This window comes from Protopterus annectens, chromosome 15.part0, assembly GCF_019279795.1.
Source record: "Protopterus annectens isolate FY-2018-M chromosome 15.part0, PAN1.0, whole genome shotgun sequence".
Classification (NCBI taxonomy): Eukaryota; Metazoa; Chordata; order Ceratodontiformes; family Protopteridae; genus Protopterus; species Protopterus annectens.
Window position 1 is genome coordinate 389,319,415 of NC_056749.1, and position 21,722 is coordinate 389,341,136.

General features: G+C 45.9%; 1 protein-coding gene across 3 annotated transcripts in view; it reads left to right on the forward strand.

Moving 5' to 3' along the window:
- The window catches only part of ZNF711 (zinc finger protein 711), a 1,503,904-nt gene that overhangs the window by 705,817 nt on the left and 776,365 nt on the right, over positions 1-21,722 (forward strand). For all 3 annotated transcript variants that reach the window (XM_044057135.1, XM_044057133.1, XM_044057134.1), the window contains one exon: positions 9,573-10,100. In XM_044057135.1, coding sequence (XP_043913070.1) covers positions 9,573-10,100 — 528 coding nt within the window. The remainder of the gene's footprint in view (positions 1-9,572; positions 10,101-21,722) is intronic.

Genomic DNA, 21,722 nt, shown 5'->3' on the forward strand with positions numbered 1-21,722 from the left:
AAACGAGATCTGAGGTAGTTCCGCCTTGCATCATGGGATATAGGGCTGCCTCGAGCTGGTAAAAGGAGTTCTCAAGCTAAAGCAAGTGCCGAGTCGGAGCCGAGGATCGGCTCCGAACCCATCCAGCAAGAAAGAAGGCGAGAGAAGACAACTAACATGGAACGTTATGGTAGGTACATAACTTCTAATTTCTTTTGCTGCCATTACTATGGTAAAGTAATCTGTAGTACAGTTAGCACCCATTTTTCCAGGGCTACAGCTGCCACCACAGCCTCCTTTAGAGGAGTTTCCACACAGGTTATTCTGGAGGTAGTAACTTGGTCTTCAGCCCACACGTTTACCAGGCATTACAGTATGTGGATCATGTCTGGGGCTAGTGAAGGTTTCACCTCTGCCACTCTGTATGAATTTCTGTCCCCTGATTCCATCTTCACAACTCTTGTAACTCTGGGAATCTTCCCAAGAGTCAGTACTGCAGCAGGGATCTACAAAGAACTTCATATAGTTGTGTAAGTAACTTACTAAAATTGTAGATTTTGAGTATATTTACTTTTGCAGTACCAGTTCCTGTCATCCAACCCCTCTCTTTCCTTCTTCCCTAGGGTCATGTTGGGAACCCTTTTATTCTTCCTCCACACCTAGTGTATGTCTCTGCCAAATATTATTCACTCTTCCCAAGAGCAGACCTGGGCAAAGAACATACAGCAAAACCTACAGCAATGTGCTTGCCGACTGGGGTAAGAAAGACCTGAAGATGGTGCTGGCTGACCACCCTTTGTACAACTAGTGCCGTGACGTTGGACCCGAGTGTACATTTGACATTCTAGCCTCAGTCCAGTCACATTGCTGATTCATTCATTCCCTCTGTGAGGGAGAGTCTTTTGGACCCATTTGTTCCCTTTCTGGCAAGAGTTGAGTGCTGGGTGGTACAGTCACTCATAGCAAGCTGAGAGTTTTACAGTAAGCCATAACTCCCTATTTATTGACATTCCTTGGGGGAAATGCAGAGTGGGAGCACCACAGAACCACCACACCGTTGAAATAGGCTTCATAGTTTATGTAACAGTTTGAGTTAACAGTACTTAAACTGTATTTGTACTCAACATTTTATTGTATATTATGAATCTCCAGATGTTGCATAAAATAAGTAAAGTCAACATAGTGCATTTAAGTTGTAGTTTTGTATCCATATTGTTTGGTCTTGATTTGGCAAATAAGTGTCAACCATATTGATGTATACACTTTATAAACCAATAAATGGGTATGAAGACTGAGTATAACCCGCTATGCATGTTTTATTGGGTCATGGGACAGGGGGTCTGCTTTCTCATTCTTTTCTGTTGTATAAATTGATGAGTAATTTGAATGTTACGTACCAGTACTGGAAGACAGCAAACATTTTCTGAAGCCTGATAACTCTGTGGCTGTGGTAGTCATCTCCAGGAGATAATTTGCTTATAGAGAGAGGAGTTTGTCCATTGCTACAGAATTTGGGTTCTGGTTGACTGCTCCTTCAAATCTGTGGTATGTGCTACAGCTGCAGAGGGACCAGGTTGAACAGCCTGTGGTATGGACTATGGCTGAAAAGGGCCCAGGTTGAGCAGGTCACTTACTTGGTTAACAAATGAATACATTCACTTTAAAAACGTGGGCATTACACAGATGGGAAAGAACTAATCTTAAAGTGAGTTCTTTGCAAAGATCTTCTTCCCTTTCTGTCCTAGGTTTGTGGTCATCCCCCACTTTTTTTAAAATGTGTTGTAGTTTGTACTGTATGCATTTGTTCTTCCCCTACCATCTGACCTCTTGCTGCTGCTTTCAAGCCTGTCACCATTGTCACAGTTAGGATATCCTGTGGAAAAACCATCTTATTGCTAGCATATAGCTGTTGATAGTACACTGAAGCATCTTTCATATTCTGACCTCACTTAGTCCAGCAATACAGTGCAGTGAATGCAGTTAATATACTACAGGTGACCTAGTACCTATACAGATAATGTGAGGTGGCATGTTGTAGGAGCCCATAGTCAGGTCAACAGTACTTTGTCATGTTACAGTGCAGAAAAAGCTTGAGTGCAATAGCATTGAATATTGCCACACTACTAATTTTGAGGTAACTGAACCCTCAGGGTTAGGAAAAGTTATGCTATTCACAAAGTTGGCATAATTGAGCTGTATGGGTGAGGGCTGCAAAATTGGGCTTAATACAGCATTTATTTGTGAATGCCAGTGTTACTGGCTTATCAGTGCTCTTTCCATGATGTGATGAGCTGAGTGTTGTGCTTAATATGTTTAACATGATTTTATGTTACTGCCGTAGCCTCTTATAGGGGTCATATGTGTATCAATGGCACCTTCTCTGTTCAGCCATATCAAAAGGACAGTCCCTGAGATGTTTAGGGTTGCCACCTTTTTTACCTTTTTTTTTTTTTTTTTTTTTTTTTTTTTTGTTGTGACCAAGACCAGACCAAGGCCTCCATCGCCCCTTACACCTCTCATCTCCCTGCCCACTTTCTGCCCGTTTCATGACATCACAGTCATGTCAGGAGGAAGAGTAAGAACATCCTGATGTTATGTGGTCCTATCTCGCCTACATTCTTTACTCACGGGTTCGGGGCCGACTCGGCCAACTTCTTTTCTAGCACGAAGTGTCTAATTGGCTGGGCTAACCCGGTATCCCAAGATGCACCTTGCCCTAGCCCCAGATCTCGTATGCCGCTCGTAGAGTTAGGACGTGGTCTCGCTTGGCTGTGGCTAAGTACCCTTTCTATACTTTTCATAAGTATTTAGCAGTCTGTTTCTAGTAAAAAGCTATTTTAATAGCTAGTTTTCATTGTGAGTGTACTCTGCGAGCGAGTTGTGTTTTTTTTTGTGGTATCCCTCTTTTGGCGGGCTAGGCCCGTTTAAATTAGAGGACCTAGTCCTCTCAGGTGTGTTTTTTGTGTAAAATTGTATTTTTGTTGGACGGTAGTTAGATTCCTTGCTGCACCAAAGAAACGTTTAAATTAGAGTTTCTTTGGTTGTTCTTGGTTTGGTTTTCCCGCCTTCCTCTCATGTCTGTCGTTGTCGGTTGAGTGGGTGCTGTGTACTATTATGTCTAAAGAGCAGAAAGAGCATAAACCCTCTGGATTTAAGAAATGCCCTAAATGTGGCTACAAGATGTCCTTCACAGATGGGCATTCTATCTGTGTTTATTGTCTTGATGCTATTCACCTGCAAGAGTCTTGCAGTTTTTGCCATGCTTTTATCCCGAGGGTACTGCAGGAAAGAAAAAATAAGTTGATTTTGAAGGGCCTGGTTAAACCTTCTTTTGAGGAGTCCTTAGACTCTTCTTCTAGTACTAAGTCTAAGACTTCCAAGGCCAAGAAAATATCTCCGGCTCCATCTGTCTCTTCGGAGCCCCACGAGAAAGTTTCAGAAGTGGATACTGCCTCCACGGCTCCATTGTCCTCGGGCCCGCAGGAGGTATCCATTGTACTGGAGTCGACCTCGGCCCCGATATTATTGGAACCTATTCGGAGCCGGTCACCCAGTGTTAGGCCTGAGTCTCCGGGTAGAAGATCCCGATCTCCCTCTATTTCCTCCAAATCCTCTAGGCTGTCTGATTTGGATGTGGATAGGGTGGTCCAGAGGCTCCTGCAGTCGCCGATGTTAGCAAAACTGTTCTCTGCTCCGGAGCCAGTCCCTATTCTTGTACCTATGATTCCTCCTCCGAGCACCCCTGTGTCGTCGGAACCGGAGTGCTCCGCGCCGAGTGATGTTCTCGTGTCTGCTCCGATACCCCTTGCGAGTTTATCAGAGCCGACGTCGGCTCCAACCATGTCGGTTCTGTCCTCTGGTTTCAGTACTTGGGTTTCCTTAGTCGGACCAGAGGGGGATACCATGGGACTCTTGTCGGTTCCGAGTCTCCCTCTCGGTGCTTCAGCTCAGGGAACCCCCGACTCCAGTTGTGGTCTCGGAGATGGGTCGGTCCTCGGATTCGGGGGGACCTGCCTTCCAGGCCATGAGGAGCGCACTGGCCAGATCGTCAGTTACATCACCCAGATCGGTCACTCCTTCCCCCTACACCCTGGCTAGAGCCTCTGACACACCCCTGTCTGTGGATGGCAGAGCCCAAAGGTCTGAGGATACCCCCATGAGCGGTCCCCAACTTTCTCAGGGCCCCTCAGGGTCCGTGCCTGAGGAGCCCCCTAGAAAGAAGTTGTGCAAGAGGAAGCACATAGACTCCCAGGACGAGTCCCTCACTTCCGATACCGACCTTGAGGAGTCTGAGGGGTCCCCTAAGTCATCCTCCGATGATGTCTCTTTCTCCGACATCCTGGAGATTTTGAGGCAGAGAGGCGACTTGCCTTCCAAGACCCCCTCTGAGGAGGAGTCGGTATTCCTCAAGGCCTTCGGAGCTCAAACCTCTGCCTCCTGGGTGTCTCCATCCTTCGATGAACTCCTGGATTTGATTTGTTGAAGGGTGTGGGAGACCCCTGATTCTGTGAAACCGGTGCCCAGACGTCCAAATAAGTTTCTTTTTGCTCCCCCTGGGAAAGAGTTCCTGACCAAAGGAGTTTCCATTGATGCCTTGGTGGTGGCGGCAGCCACTCAGCAGGAAGTTGCAGAGGCTTCTTCTTCCGTCCATCCTCCTAACAAGGAGTCCATGAGTATAGACCGGTACGGGAAGCGTACCCGGTCTTCAGCGACCTTTACATTGCGGTCGCTGAATTATCTTTGTCATTTTACTTGGCTCCAGAGAGATCGCCTTAAGGAGCTAGGAGACACTCTGATGGGTAACATGCCTGAGGCGGTAGCGCAGGCTGTTAACATCCAGTTGTCTACCCTTGGTTCCATTGTCAACTCGTCCATGAGGCTCATATCCTATGCAGCCGAAGGGGCGAGTAGGGCAGCTAGCTCAGGTGTAGCTCTCAGAAGGCAAGCCTGGTTGCACCTGTGTCATTTCGCAGAGGCCTTTAAGTCTTCCTTCAATGACGCCCCCTTTGATGGGTCCTCATTCTTCGGGACCAAAGTGAAAGACACCCTCACCAGATGCGAATAGGAGGGGAAGAACCCTATCTGCCGTAGGGGCTCATTTCTCTCTTCCTTCTAGGCCTTACACCAAGGCTCAGAGAGGGGGGAAAATGTGGTTCAAGAAGTCACAGAGGTCTTTCCCTGCCGCTCAAGGTGAGTCCCCTTCCAGAGGCAGAGGAGGGGGAAATTATTCTGGAAGACGCCGTCCTAGAGGCAGAGGAGACCCCCGCAACTCAGGAGACCGCGATTCTTTTCCCAGGTCTTCCTTTCAGCGTTCCTAAGGCGTTGCCCAACTGTGCTGTTCCGGAGCCAGTCGGTGGCCGAATTTCGTTGCATCCGGAAGCCTGGGAAAGAATCACCCAGGATCGTTGGGTGCTTCGAATAGTTACCGGAGGTTACATCATTCCCTTTTTATCAACACCCCCTCCAGTCAAAAGAATCCTGGATGTTCCACCCAGTCAACGGGATCAAGCAGCACTAGAAGTTTCAAAACTGCTAGAAAAAGGAGTCATCCAACCAGTCCCCTCAGACCATATCGGATCAGGAACTTACTCAAGACTCTTTTTGGTGCCAAAAAGAACAGGGGACCTGAGGCCCATTCTGGATTTCAGCCGATTGAATCACTACGTTCTAAAGTCCAAGTTCCAAATGGTCACTCTTCAGTCCATTTTTCCCTTGCTGGAAAAAGGAGTATGGATGTGCTCCATCGATCTCAAGGATGCCTACTACCACATCAAGATGGACAAGGCATCCAGGACTCATTTACGCTTCCGGCTGGGAGCCAGTCACTTCCAGTTTCGTGCCCTACCCTTTGGTCTCACCACAGCCCCCCCAAGGTGTTTACCAAGTGTTTGGCAGTGGTGACGGATCACATGAGACGTTGGGGATTCCAGGTGTTTCCATATCTGGACGACTGGCTTCTCACCGCCCCCACCAGGCATCTCCTTATTCAAGCCAGGGAGGCTACCATTACACTTTGTCACCAACTAGGAATTACCTTGAACTGGGAAAAGTCTGCCTTGCTGCCCTCACAGCATGTTGTTTTTATAGGCGCTGAGCTAGACTCTATTCAAATGCGGGCCTTTCTGCTACAAGAGAGAATAAGTGTGCTGCAGTCTGAGATTCACGCATTGTTGCCCCTCAAGAGAGTTCAGGCCAGGTTAGTTCTCCAGCTCCTGGGATCCATGGCAGCCACCATCATGCTGGTGCCTCTAGCCAGGTTACACATGCAGATCCTACAGTGTCTCCTTTCGGCCCAATGGTCCTTTCAGAAACTTCCTCTTTCCCACTTGATACTTCTCACGGAACAGTGCAAACAGGACTTCCGCTGGTGGCTATGCTCCACCAATCTGGACAAAGGGTGGAGCTTGATTCCTATGTCTCCAGTGGCCACGGTGACCATGGACGTGTCCCAGATGGGGTGGGGGGGCATTATCTTGGCAGGACGGTCCAAGGCACGTGGCAAGATCATGAGGTACACCTCAATGTTCTAGAGATGAGAGCGGTGTTACTAGCGTTGTGGGCACTCCAAAGCCATATTCCTCGGGGAACGATTGCAATTCACTAGGACAACATGTCCGTAGTGTGGTACCTGAGCAAGCGGGGGGGAACCAAGTCTTATCCCCTCTGCAGAGAGGCCATGCGAGTGTGGCATTGGGCAGTGTCTTCCCAACGGTTTTTAATGGCAACGCACATTCCGGGAAAGACCAACGTGATAGCGGACAGGCTGAGCAGAGCTATTCTGATGCCTTACGAGTGGTCTCTGAACGAACGAGTGGCGGTTCAAATTTTCAACAGGTGGGGTCAGCCTTGCTGCGAACTCTTCGCCAGCCCTCTTAATGCTAAATGCAGCAAGATTGGCCCCCCCCGGTCTGATCTGTGTTTTCCCTCCGTTTCCTCTGTTACCACGAGTGATTCAGAAAGCCATATCCTTGGGAAGCAGGATGATTCTAATTGCTCCACACTGGCCTCGACAAGTACGGTTCCCCTTTCTTCAGCAGTACGCAGTGGACGGCCCTTGGACTCTGGAACCAGTGCCAGATCTACTGATTCATATGTCAGGATAGCTCCACCCCTCCCTGCGAACCCTCGGGTTGACAGCCTGGCTGCTCCACTTCCATCACTAGTTAGACGACATTCCTTTTCAGTTGAGGTGGTACACATCTTGTCTTCGTCTCATAAGTCTTCCACCAGAAGGATTTATTCCAACAAGTGGAAGAGATTCTCTATTTGGGCTCAGGCCCAAGGTTTGGACCCCTTCACAGCCCCAATTCCGTCTGTCTTAGACTTTTTAGCCATACTTTTCCGACAGGGCTCTGCCCCTGCTACCATTAAGGTGCAGCTGGCTGCAATTTCCAACTTTCATACATTTTACGAGCCTTCTCTTATGGGCCATAAACTTTGTAAGGCCTTCTCGAAAGGCGCCTGGTTACTTCACCCTCCGGTTTCAGAACCTGTCATGCCATGGGATCTAAACTTTGTGTTACAAGCCATCACTTCACCGCCCTTTGAACTGGCTGCCACCTGTGAATTAAAATTTCTATCTTGGAAGATGGCTTTCCTGATAGCCATTACATCGGCCAGAAGAGTATCAGAGATTCAAGCCTTGTCCATTAAGCCTCCGTATTTGACCTTCCATAAGGACAGAGTTTCCCTGAGACTTAACCCATCCTTCCTTCCGAAGGTGTCATCCACCGTTAATCTGCATCAGCCTATCGAGTTACCAGTGTTCTTTCCGAACTTTTCCAATAAAGCAGAGTGTAGGTTTCACCAGTTAGATGTGCACAGACAACTAAGATTCTACTTACACAGGACTAAGCATATTAGAAAGTCTGATCAACTGTTTGTGTCCTTCTCAGAAAACAGAACAGGTTGTCCTATTTCCAAGAGCACAATTTCTATATGGATCAAAGATTGTATTTCCTTTATCTATTTGTCAGCAGACAGAAATTTACCTTTTCCCGTTAAAGCTCATTCTACCAGGGCAGTGTCTACATCAATAGCATACCATGCTAGGCTTTCATTGGATGATATTTGTGCTGCGGCCACTTGGGCTTCTCCGCACACCTTTATTACTCATTACAAGTTGGATGTGGCTTCTAGGGGTCGGGCTTCCTTTGGTTCCACGGTTCTCAGGAGTATTTTCTTATGAGCCGCCCAGGATAGAGGTGCTGGGGACGCTGTCCCGTGAGTAAAGAATGTAGGCGAGATAGGACCACATAACATCAGGTAGTTATGTACTCACCATAACGATCGATGTATGTGGTCCATCTCGCCTCACATTCTTACGAACCTTCCCACCTGCCCCCTTCCTATAGGATTTGGAGGAAAATTGGTTCTGAGAACTCTTCAGTGTCAGTTGTTTTTTCTTTCCTTTCAGGCTGGAGCTCCCTCCAATGGCAGTTGTGTGTGTGGGGTGTGATTGGGATGGCTGCAAACTAGATCTGGGGCTAGGGTGAGGTGCATCTTGGGATACCGGGTTAGCCCAGCCAATTAGAGACTTTGTGGTAGAAAATAAGTTGGCCGAGTTGGAGCTGATTCTCGGCTCCGAACCTGTGAGTAAAGAATGTGAGGCTAGATGGACCAGATACATCGATAGTTATGCTGAGTACATAACTACCTGTTTTCCTCATTTGCAATGCTTTTTTTTTGTTTTTTTTTTGTTTTTTGTTTCCTGTAGAGGAAGCATAGTAAATCTTGCTGATACCAGGGTATGAACAGTGTTTTCTGAACTATGGACAATCAGTTTGATTTCCAGATAGCCCAGAGAAAAACAGGTGGCAACACTAAAGTTTCATCATTGCCCTTTGGCAATCCTGGCCTTCTGTTAAATCTACTAAAGGGGTAACCAACAGGTGGCCCTAAGGCCACAATCCAGCCTATCAAAGCATTTTATGTGGCCCTGAGTATTTCCTACATCATACTGATTTGAATGGACAGATACATGTTGGGCATGGTAATTTGTCCCCCCCAAACCTTGCAAAGTGTGCAGAGTGGCCCCTGAGCCAAAAAGGTTGTATACCCCTGATCTACATCATGACTGCCAAGTAGAGATTTTTTGTTTTTGGTTTGGCATAATGTTTAAGATGTTTGCCTCACAGACTTGGGGTACAGTGTTAGATTCTTAGCTTTGAGGCAAAATTGTTAAGCTTAAAATGGGCCATATGTGCTGCCAGCCTATGACTTGCCTATAAACCTGTCCATCTCTGGGTCATTGGGCATGTTGTTTTACTAGAATTACTGCAACACCCCCCTCCCCATTTTTTATAAACTGTACCTCTGTTTGTTGCTTTCTTTCTTTGTTAGTCAGTTCATTCATTTTCTCTACTCGCTTTATGCATCCCAGATTTGCATTTTTAATTTTTGAAATATTTACCTTCTTTCTTACATTTTTCAGAAAGAACAAATCTATATAAGTGGGACGAAGTGACACCTCTAATCTCTAAAAGCTGTTTTCAGCTGAGTAGATATGGTGAAGTTTTAGCTTGTTTTTAACCGCTAGAGTTTTCATTTTGTTGTATCAAGCTTTGTAATGTTTCATGCATTTTGTTTTACAGTGACTGGGGTGGGCAGTGCACACATCGATGGAGATCACATTGTGGTATCTGTTCCTGAAGCAGTACTTGTGTCTGATGTTACAGATGAAGGACTCACTCTAGAACATGGTCTCACTGCAGAGGTTGTCCAAGGACCCGATATTATAAGTGAGACAGATATTGTAACAGAAGGAGTGATTGATCCAGATACTGTATTAGAAGCTGATGTTACCATTGAGGAAGATCTGGACACCAGCCATCATGTGCTGACTTCAGGCCTTATGGCAGATGCTGTTGCGGAATCTGATCAAGTATTTGTTGCTGATCTTGTGGCTAGCGTTGAAGAAGATCATTTGGAACATGTTGTACAGGACTCTGTGACTGGGGCTGAGTCACCTACTATGGTATCAGAGGAGGTACTTTTAGCAAGTTCTGAATCAGAAACTGTAATCCAGGAAGCTGATACTGTTCCGGGATCAACTGTCACCATAAAAACAGAGGATGATGAAGATGGAAAAAGTACATCAGAAGATTATTTAATGATATCATGTAAGCAAACACCTGACTTGCTCTCATTGTATTACATTCATCCTTTCACAATACCTGAAAATTTTCTAGTAGAACACATCTGTTGAAATGTAAATAATTGTTTTTAGATATTTTTTTAAAAACTTGACACATAGAGACCACAGTTTAGATTTTTGATCATGTAATTACAGACTTGGATAGTATATAACATGTTTAAGTAAATGCAGTAAGATTTGTGACATGCTTAGTACCAAACAGGTTAATTTACCACATAGCTAAAAAGCTTTTCTGGAGAAAAAAAAAAGTACTGTCATATACTCCTTTCAGGTATAGGCACAACGGGTACATGTCATGTTCTGAGAATCTTTCGTGGCAAGTAAAGCACAGCACAGAAAGGGAAGAGTGCATTGTTTCAGATGATGTGGTAGTCTTCATTTTGCAGTACTGCAAAACACATCAGCTTTGTTCCATAATCAATTTTTAACTTTTTTTTTCCAACTCCAGACCACTCAAGAAAGTAAGGATTCATCAGGCTGGCTTCCTACGGGACTACTGTAGTCATGTGAATGTAATGAAAAGAATAACTCGGTCATAATCCAGATGCTTATCATATTTTTAGTGCTTGTTTGGCTGGCTTTTTTCCCCAGAGAATTTCAACCTTGATCTGACAGCTATGTAGCTTCATTCATAGTTGCATACAGTTGTCCTCTCTCATTCATATCCACGTCTTGCTGAGTCACCACACCATCTGCTGATTTCTGTTGTAATGCAGGGGAGAGGAGTAATAACTTCCAGAGAAGGTTATCTTATGCTTATTGGTAGGTGTCCTAGATGCGGACTGGCATTGGCTGACTTCCAGAAGTATGTTTTGCGCTACCAAAAAGTCAGTCATGCAACATTTCCTAGCTCTTTTCAAACCCCTGCTATAAAGCCCACTTTAGCGCGCTTTTTCGCTTGTATTCAACTCAGCACAGCTCCTCGTGGTGTCCTGCAGAGTTCTACAAGCAGCAGAGAGCAAAAGAGTGACTTTTTCCTGATTTAAGTACTTTTTTCTGGCTTTTTGATTATTTACTGCTTAGCGACTGCATTTTCGCCTGTTTATACAGCTCTGCATTCTATTTAAACTGTTTTTGTGTTGATTAACTGTTTTGCACTTTTAAAAAGTTATTTGTTGCTTAATTTTACCTGTAGGCTAACACACTCAAGTGCGCTAGCCGTTTAAAAGCATTTATAGCATTTACTGTCTGTTTTTCCTCTGTTTTCTGCAAAAAAGAAAAAAAAAATAAATCTTGTTTTCCCGCCTTACTGAACTAGAATAGTCCAGTCTTCAGAGTTTGCTGATCTCTGGGCTTTGTCTTGGTTCCTGTGCTATTCCATATCCTTATTTGGATAAAAGGAAGCGTCTTTGTTCACCAGTGGGAGTGGGGAGCACTGAGCAGCCTATTTGTCCCTAGAGGAGTGGTTCCAGCCAGAAACTTGTAGTCTATTGGCCATTTTGGGTCAATTCCTAGCTGTTTTCAGCCCCCTGTAATAAAGCCCGCTTTAGCGAGCTTTTTCGCTTGTATTCAACTCAGCACCGCTCCTCGTGGTGTCCTGCAGAGTTCTACAAGCAGCAGAGAGCAAAAGAGTGACTTTTTCCTGATTTAAGTATTTTTTTTCTGGCTTTTTGATTATTTACTGCTTAGCGACTGCATTTTCGCCTGTTTATACAGCTCTGCATTCTGTTTAAACTGTTTATGTGTTGATTAACTGTTTTGCACCTTTAAAAAAGTTATTTGTTGCTTAATTTTACCTGTAGGCTAACACACTCAAGTGCGCTAGCCATTTAAAAGCATTTATAGCATTTACTGCCTGTTTTTCCTCTTTCTGCAAAAAAAATCTTGTTTTCTCGCCTTACTGAACTAGAATAGTCCAGTCTTCAGAGTTTGCTGATCTCTGGGCTTTGGCTTGGTTCCTGTGCTATTCCGTATCCTTATTTGGATAAAGGGAGGCTTCTTTGTTCACCAGTGGGAGTGGGGAGCACTGAGCAGCCTATTTGTCCCTAGAACAGTGGTTCCAGCCAGAAAATTGTAGTCTATTGGCCATTTTGGGTCAATTCCTAGCTCTTTTTTTAACCCCCTGCTATAAAGCCTGCTTTAGCGCGCTTTTGCTTGATTTAGCGCGGAGTTGCCCATAGAGCACCATCGGGCAGCGCCGGTTAAACAAGGTTAAACTCTTTCTGGCTCCGTAAAGTCTGCTCTTCAATTTTTCCCTTAGAACTTCTCTACTTGCAATCTAAACAGTCTATTCTCTATCTCAAAAGCTCAGCACTTGCTCCTAAAGCATTTTTATATAGGTAAAGTACTTATATACTAAACAAAGTACATTCGCCTAGAATCCCCTTGAGTGCCCATTTCCCTATAGGTCCCTTCTGACTCAGTTACACAGCAAACATGTCCTTCAAGGATGCATCTGCAGTCCTTACAAATGGGTTGTCCTGGCCTCAGGCAGCCCTTCGGTCGGCCGGATTCCAAAGTCTGGGTCTGGCCTCGGCTGATGTCGCACTTCACCCGACGTCATAGCTGCAGTACAGCGGGTATAAAGGCATCAGCCGACGTCATTTTCCCCAGTCTTTCTTGCCGCGTGGCGCCCGAAGCAGAAGCTGTTCGCAAGTGCCGGTCGGTCAGAGCCAGAGATTACTACTACCGAAGACTTCTAAAAAGCTAAGTACCCCGTTGGGGACTCTTTCTTGCCTCAGCCGATGTCAGAAAAAGTGAATAACTGTTTAACTTGTGGGAAACAAATACCTCATAAAGATTTCCACTCTTACTGCCTACCTTGTTTAGGCCCAGACCACGACGTAGCAGCTTGTCTAGCCTGTGCTTCTTTCAACCGACGGACGCTTAGACGTCAGTCGGAATTTGCTGAGGAGTTTTTCGGCTCCGCTTTTGCTTACAATATGCCGTCGGAAACTCCGACTTCGCAATTAACTAAAAAGCGCAAGGAAAAGGACCGACACTCGCGGTCCGCGGTTTCGGCCGAAACCGCGGTTGCCAACCGCGAGTGTCTCGGTTTCGGCTGAAACCAAGTCCACGGTTCTTCCTTCGGCCGAAAGCTTGCCTCCTACCGAGGCCTCATCCAGCATGGCTGAATCTGCTACTGAAATCCCACCTGCTCTTGCAGGTTCACAGGATTTATCTGATACTATACCTTTAGATATATCTACTCCTGCACGTGGAGCTGCTAGGCCACCTGCATCCATGTCGATTAAGGCTTTTGCCAGGGCTAAAGCAGCAAAATCTACCAAAACTGTGCCTGCTAAGACCCCCTCTCACAGGCCTAGCTCTAGTTCTCAAATGCTTAGTCTAGCAGAGGATCTCATTTCTTTGATCCGGGGATCACAACCTCACCCTGACAGGGCCTCTCACCCACCTCCAGAGAAGGGGCCTAGAGCAGAGCCCCCTGAGCCAGTTTCTTCAGATTACTCCTCTGATGATTCAGATAATACAAACCCTCCAGAGGGCCCTTATTCTCCTTATGAGGACTCTGATGCAGAAGACTCCATTCCTTCTGCCTCTCCGCCTGAGGAATTTTCTTTTGGGGAAACCTTGCATGCTATGAGGGAACAATTTCAATGGCAGGGCCAGGATTTTTCAGACTCTAGGAAAAGGCTTAGGACCTTTTTGCATTTGCCACAGCATAGGCCTTTAGCCATTCCTCCAGTACTCACTGTTGTGGATGATGCATTTAATGATGCTTGTACTGCTCCTGATTCTCTTCCTCCGGCCCCTGCTAAGCCCGACAGGTACTACAGTGTTCCGGACACACATTATCATTTGTATAAGGCTCCTTTTGCAGATCCTGAAACTATCTCACAGGGACCCAAGGCTGTAGCAGCTACCTCTGCCAAAAACCCCCTCCCCTCTGAAAGGGAATCTAGGGCCTTAGAGAGATGGGGTAAAAAAGTTTACACTTCTGCTACTCTTTCGGCTAGGGCCTTAAACTGTCAATTCCACATGATTCAGTATCAGGAATTTATGTTAGATCAGTTAACTAAAAAACTGTCCTCATCTGAACCATTAGACAAAAAATCTGTTCAGGAAATGGTACATAACATTCAACAGGTCAGTAATCATTCCTTAAAATGCGGCTATGATGCACTGGAGGCTTCCTTTAGATCAGCTATGACTGGCACAGTGATCAGAAGGCATGCATGGTTAAAAGAGCAGTCCTTACCAGACCATGTTAAATCAAAGCTCCTAGATGCTCCCATGGATAAGCTCAATTTGTTTGGCTCCCCTGCACAGCAGGTGCTGAAGAAGGTGGAAGAGAAAGCAAAATCTGTCCAGTCAAGGATTTCTTACAGGTCCAGCCTCCAAGGTTTAGTAGGAACTGGCCTTCCAAGAATTGGTCCTTTCCAGACACCTCCAGAGCTCAGAGAGGCAGGAATAGGCGCCCAAGAGGCAGGGTTCAATCCAGAGGTGCCTACAGGGGACGTCAGTGGCAGCCTAACAACCAGCGAAGTACTGCCACAGATCCAGCCACCACCACTTCCACAGGACAATCACAGTGACTTGGCTCTGAGACCGCCTACCAGGGAACAACTAGAAGCACCCTTAGGCGGAAAGCTAGCCTTATTTTCAGTAAACTGGCATCACATCACAGGAGACAAATGGATTTTACAGACAATAGACCAAGGTTACAGGTTTCACTTCCATACTCTACCAAGGAAGAGAGGAATGCCAAACCTACCTCTAAATCAGAAGCCAAAAGCTCTAGAACAAATACACCACTTACTAAGGATGAGAGCTATAGAAAGGGTACCGTCTATGGAACAAGGGCAAGGATTTTACTCCAGACTTTTCCTGGTGCCAAGAAAAGAAAACCAATGGAGACCTATTCTCGACCTGTCCGCTCTAAACACATACCTCATTGTTCCAAAATTCAAAATGCTGACCCTACAGCAGCTTCTTCCCATGCTGGGCAAGGAGTCTTGGTAGGTAACTCTAGATCTCAAGGAGGCATACCTGCACGTCCCCATACGACCAAATTGCAGAAGATACCTCAGATTTCTTGCAGGATCAGAGCATTATCAATTCTCAGCATTGCCCTTTGGCTTATCTACTGCGCCCAGAGTATTCACGAAATGCCTGGCATCAGTAATTGCTCATTGCAGGCTTCAGGGAATTCAAATTTACCCTTACCTGGACGACTGCCTGTTACAAGCGGACAACAAAACAAATTAGAAAAAGATTTGAAAAGGTCATTCATCTACTGCAAGCCCTGGGATACACAGTCAATATAAAAAAGTCAAGGCTGATACCATCCCAAAGGATAACTTTCTTGGGTGCAGAGCTGGACACATCAAATCAAATGGCATCCCTCACAGCAGAAAAACAGAAGCACCTTCCTCTCTATTTCAGGGCATTAACAAAGCAGAACCAGCTAACAGCAAGGAAAGTCCTGCAAGCCCTGGGTTACATGGCATCCTGCATAATATTGATTCCACATGCCAGACTACATATGAGAAAGTTACAATGGTACCTAAGGAATTTATGGTCTCAGCACAAGCACAGCCTAGAAACCCACATTTCAATAATTCCATGCCTGAAGCAAGAATTCCAATGGTGGGCTCAGACCTGTCAATCGTACAAAGGGCTGCCCTTCCACAGCACTCAACCAAGCCAGACTATCACAACGGATGCCTCAGACCTTGGTTGGGGGGCACATATGCTGGACAAGTGCATACAAGGCTTATGGACTCCAGACCAGCTGGACCTACACATAAATCAAAAGGAGATGCTGGCTGTAAAACTAGCAATTCAGACATTCAGACCATTTCTTCGACAGGGTCATTTGCTGATAAGGACGGACAACACCACAGTTATGTGGTACATCAACAAACAGGGAGGCACACATTCATACCCTCTATGCCGGATGGCAATGGACCTCTGGAATGTGGCCCTGAGCTTCAACATTCAGTTATAAGCAATATTTGTACCAGGAAAAGAAAATATACTAGCAGACATCCTAAGCAGAACTACCACGGATGCCCACGAATGGATGCTACATCCAGACATCTTCAAATACATTACAGGGAAATGGGGACTACCAGAAATAGACTTATTCGCATCCCCACACAACCACCAATTGAAAAAATTCTGCACGAGGGCATACCACCCACTTGCTTGGAAGGTGGACTCCCTATCTTTCATTTGGAAAAACCTGACAGCATATGCCTTCCCACCTCTTCCTTTGATGCACAAGGTGCTATTGAAGATCAAAGAAGACCGTCCAAGGATCATCCTGATAGCCCCAGACTGGCCGAGGCAGCATTGGTACCCATTACTGAGGAGCATGTCTCGGGAACAAATATGGCCTCTGCCCCTAGTTCCCTTACTGTTAACACAGAACAACTTCAAAACCCTGCATCCAAACCTGAAAACACTGCAGCTGGCTGCCTGGAACATTGCATAAGGCAAAATAACCCAGATTTATCTCAAAGGGTTAAAGACATTATCTTGGAGGCTCGCAGACCCTCAACAAGAAAAACTTATTCAGCAAAATGGAAAAGATATCTCATTTGGAGTGCAACGAAAGGAGTAGATGCATCATTGGCAAACATAGCTAACATCCTGGAATATTTAGCAGAGCTTTTCCACAATGGTCTGTCTTACTCCTCCATTAAGATTCATGCATCAGCAATTTCAGCAGAATACAACATGGATCCTCCAGTCTTTTCTCAACCTCTACTCAGACAGTTTCTCAGAGGAATTAAAAATGTAAAACCACCAAGGAAACCACCATTGCCTACATGGGGCTTGAACTTTGTGTTAGAAAAGTTAACACTCCCCCCTTTTGAACCAGCAGCAACAGCAGAATTACAGTACTTATCTTGGAAGACTGCATTCCTGCTTGCAATCACTTCAGCTAGAAGGGTTTCTGAATTACAGGCATTAATGGCAGTACAGCCCTTCCTTATCTTCCATCAGGATAGAGTGTCCATGAGAACTAATCCTACCTTTATGCCAAAAGTGGTCTCCAGAGTATCTTTAAACCAAGCAATACACCTACCAACATTCTTCCCCAACCCACAGAACAGGGGGGAAAGATTGCTGCATACCTTGGATGTACACAGACAATTGCGCTACTACCTGGACAGAACCAAGAACTAGAAAAACTGACCAGCTTCTGGTAGCATATGCCACAGGAATGGAAGGAAAAGCAATTTCAAAACAAACAATCTCAAAATGGATAGGAAATTGCATAAGATTTTGTTACTCTTTTCATGGAAAGGCAACTCCAGAAAACATCAGACCTCATTTCACAAGGGCTACAGCCACTACTACAGCTTTCTTACGAGGAGTGGCTACCAAAGACATTTTAGAGGCTGCTACTTGGAGCTCCGTGCATACATTTGCCAAGCATTATAATCTGCCTTTATACTCCAGATCCCGAGCAGGTTTTGCCACTGCTGTTTTGCAAGGGATCTTCACTACACCATAAACTCTTAGTGCCTCCTTAGTGCCTCCTCCCCCAGTTTGGCTATGGTATTCTACCCATTTGTAAGGACTGCAGATGCATCCTTGAAGGACATAGTACAGTTTTGTACCTACCATAAATGTAGATGTCCGAGAGGTATGCATCTGCAGTCAGGATTACCCACCCTCCTTCCCCTCTGTGGTACTCCTAGGGTATTTGCCCATCTTGTAGCTAGCTGGGGGAATCTATTATGGTGTATTTGTTTGTATATATGTATATACATGTTTATTTCTATTTGCTCTCTATTGTTTGGAAACATTTGCATTTATCCAAATTTAGCCTTCCTAGAGGGCACCTGGCATCTGGGGCAAGAAACACTGAGGAAAATGGCGTCGGCTGATGCCTTTATACCCGCTGTACTGCAGCTATGATGTCGGGTGAAGTGCGACATCAACCGAGGCCAGACCCAGACTTTGGAATCCGGCCGACCGAAGGGCTGCCTGAGGCCAGGACAACCCATTTGTAAGGACTGCAGATGCATACCTCTCAGACCTCTACATTTATGGTAGGTACAAAACTGTACTTTTTTCACTTTTTCTAGCATGTCGAAGGGTCAGTTGCTAGCATCCTCTCCTGTTCAGCTGGTGAATCTTGGCATCTTGAGGCAATGTTACAATTGCCTCATGTACACAGACAACCCACTCCTTCTCCCACAAAACACAAATACATGTGAGAGATGCAACTATATAGCCAAACTGGAGGCTGAGCTCTCTCAACTCAGGACTGGCAAGACCAGACAGGAGAAGAAGGAAACCACGCACACCACAAACCCAGTTTCACACAGAACTATCACAACTGCAAAACAAACACATAAACACACAAAGACATACTCGGAGGCACTGATCAAAAATCTACCAAAACTACAGAGGCCTCCAAAGCAGACACCCAAGCATCTGCCACCTCAAGACATAAGACATGCAACACATAGCTCTCAAAGTCAGTGTGCTAAACAGTCACAGCCCTTAAGGCCAAACACAATGCCAGACACACTTGTTATAGGTGACTCCATAGTCAGACACACTGACGTCCCACTCACCAGACTGAACAAGGAAAAGATCACAGTAAGCTGCCTGTCGGGCGCTAGAATCCGCCACATTACACAAGCACTCAGGTCACTCCACAGCAAGTACAAGTATGACTCGGTCATTGTCCATGCCGGTGTGAACGACCTGAGGCACCTCCCTGGACTACATGAAAAGAGACATAGAGGAGCTCTCAGATTATGTAGCCCAGGCCGGTATGACCCTGACCCTGAGCAGTATCCTACCCTCACCAAGAATGATGCCACAATACAAAGACAAAATGATCAGCTTTAATAATTGGCTTAATTACTGGTGTCATTCTAAGGATCCAATGTCTGTCTGCCTGGGATGACATGCTTGACAAGCCACGCTGCTTCAAGGGACGGCTTGCACCTGTCACCCTGGGCTTCCGGATATTGGCAAAGGCTCTTGCCACCCCATAGTGCCTTTTTAGGCAAGGCTCAAATGATAAACCTACCACCCTAGAAAAAAAAAAGAAAAAAACTAAGGGTAATACTGCTCAATGCCAGAAGTCTAAACCTCAAGATGCACGCCCTCGAAGCCCTCCTCAGTATGGAGAACATCGATGTCTGTGCTGTGACTGAAACCTGGTTCAAGGCTCCTGAGAGCACCCCAGCACTATCAGGTTATACCTCATATCATGCGTTCCGGCCCCAAAATCCGGACCGAACCACAAAAGGAGGGGGAGTATCTATATTCATAAAGGATACCCACACCTCGAGGTTAGTGGCAACGCACGAAGCATCGGAGACCATCCAGGTGCAATTAACCATAGGTAAAACTGCCCTACAGTTTGTAGCATGCTACAGACCATCCTCTCAAACTCAGGAAACCCACACAGCCTTCCTGAAGACACTGGAGAGTATGAATGTCTCTCCAAACACCATCATATTGGGTGACTTCAACTACCCAAACATAGACTGGGAACATTACTCAAGCCCCAACACCCTAGCCCAAAGGTTCCTGGAGTTCATAAACTCAAATGCTATGGAACAACTAGTCACCATTCCCACAAGAGGAGAAAATATACTAGACCTGATCATCACAAACATGGGGACAAAATGCTCCACACCGGAAGTATATCCCTCATTGGTGAGATCAGACCATAAATTAATCTCACTGGAGATCCATATCCCGCCCCCAACCCCAGCAAAAAAGACCACAGTGAAGAAAAAAAGCAAACTTCACACTTCTTAAGACTGGAGTGGTATCCTTCAAGGCCCCCGAGCGAGTAGAAACCACAACCCACGCTGCTGAAACACTTACAAATGCCTTCTACGAGCACCTCCAGGAATGTATGGATCAAGCAATCCCTAATAAAATCAAGACCCTTTCCACCAAAGGCAGGCGCCCCGTCTGGTGGACCTCCGCCATAAACAAACTCTACAACAAGAGGAGAAAGCTACTACATGACAGAGCAAAATCCCTAAAAGGGAAGGCATCTCTGATCAATACTAGCAAAAAACTACGATCACTCATAAAATCATCCAAGGCCAACTTTGAGAGAAAAATCGCTAAAGACACAAAAGACAATCATAAGGCCTTCTTTAGCTATGTTAGAAACGTGGGTGGAAACTCCCAGATATGCTCAGAATTAGTCCAAAATGATACAAAAATCACTGAACCCACAGACATTGCCAACATACTGGCAGACAGGTTGAGTGCAAATTTCTCCCCTCCCTCCCCCCCAAAAGGAGAAATATCTATCCCACCAGAGTCTAGCCTCCCAAACATCTCAGATGCCCAGGTGAGAGCTGCTCTCTAAAGCAAAAGCACAGCATCAATGGGACGGACGGTGTCCCGGCTGTGTGCTACGAACTCAATGAGGAACTAAACCCACACATAGGGCTGCTTTTTATTCTTGGCTTTACAACGGGATACGCACCAAAGAATGGCGACGGCAACTGTGGTCCCACTCCACAAAGGCGGTGCTTCTACGGACCCTGAAATTACCGCCCATAAGCTTGCTGAGCCTTGTCTGCAAAGCTATGGAGAGGATCATAATGGAACTCATAAATAAAGACATTGGGGACCTACAGACACTGGATCCTACCCAATTTGGCTTTGTCAAGGGCAGATCCTGCCTCTTGAACTTGGTCGACTTTTTCGAAACAGTCACTAAGGCCATTGATGAGGGTAAGGCAGTTCACACAGCCTACCTTGACCTAGCAAAAGCGTTCGACACAATACCCCACTCGGGCATCATAGAAAAGCTCACCAGCTTAGATGTAAACCCATATGTCACAAGATGGGTTGCAAACTGGCTCAGGGACAGAACCCACAGGGTTAGAGTTGCTGGTGCCAGGTCAGACTCTAAACCGGTCACGAGCGTTGTCCCACAGGGCTCAGTCCTGGGCCCCCTCTTGTTCGGCATTTATTTTTCTGAAGTGCAGGCAAACATCGGGGGATTGTGGCTGACAAAATTTGCAGATGACTGCAAACTGGGCACCATAATTGACACTCCATCAGACACAGACATCCTCCAGAGAGGTCTCATAGAAATGGATAACTGGTGCCAGAGCCATGGCCTTAAGCTAAATGCCAAAAAATGTATAGTCATACCCTTTGGGAAAAACAAGGTAACCCCTAATTACCACATAGGTGGTAATCCATTAAACACGGAAGAAGTTATCAGGGACCTGGGGACCCAAGTTGACAGTAACCTCTCTTTTGACACTCACATTGCCAAAGTGGTTAGGAAGACCTTCTACATTGCCCACCTGATCATGAAGGGATTCACATCCAGATCAGGAGAGGTCATTGTACCCCTGTACTCTTCACTTATCAGACCAATGATTGAGTACAACGCCCCATTCGAATGTACCTTACCCGACACCTGCAGCAGTTGGAAAGACCCCAAAAGTTCCTCACCAAAAGGATAAAGGGGCTCAAACATATGTCATACGCTGCCCGACTGAAGAAACTCCAGCTCTATTCAGTCGCATACCATCTGCTCAGAGGTGATCTGTGCCTGACATACAATGCCATGTCCAACCCAGAATTAATGGACATGCTCCACCTCAAAAAATCCAAATCCACCAGAGCCACGAGAGCAAGAGACTTAAACCTCAACACGGAT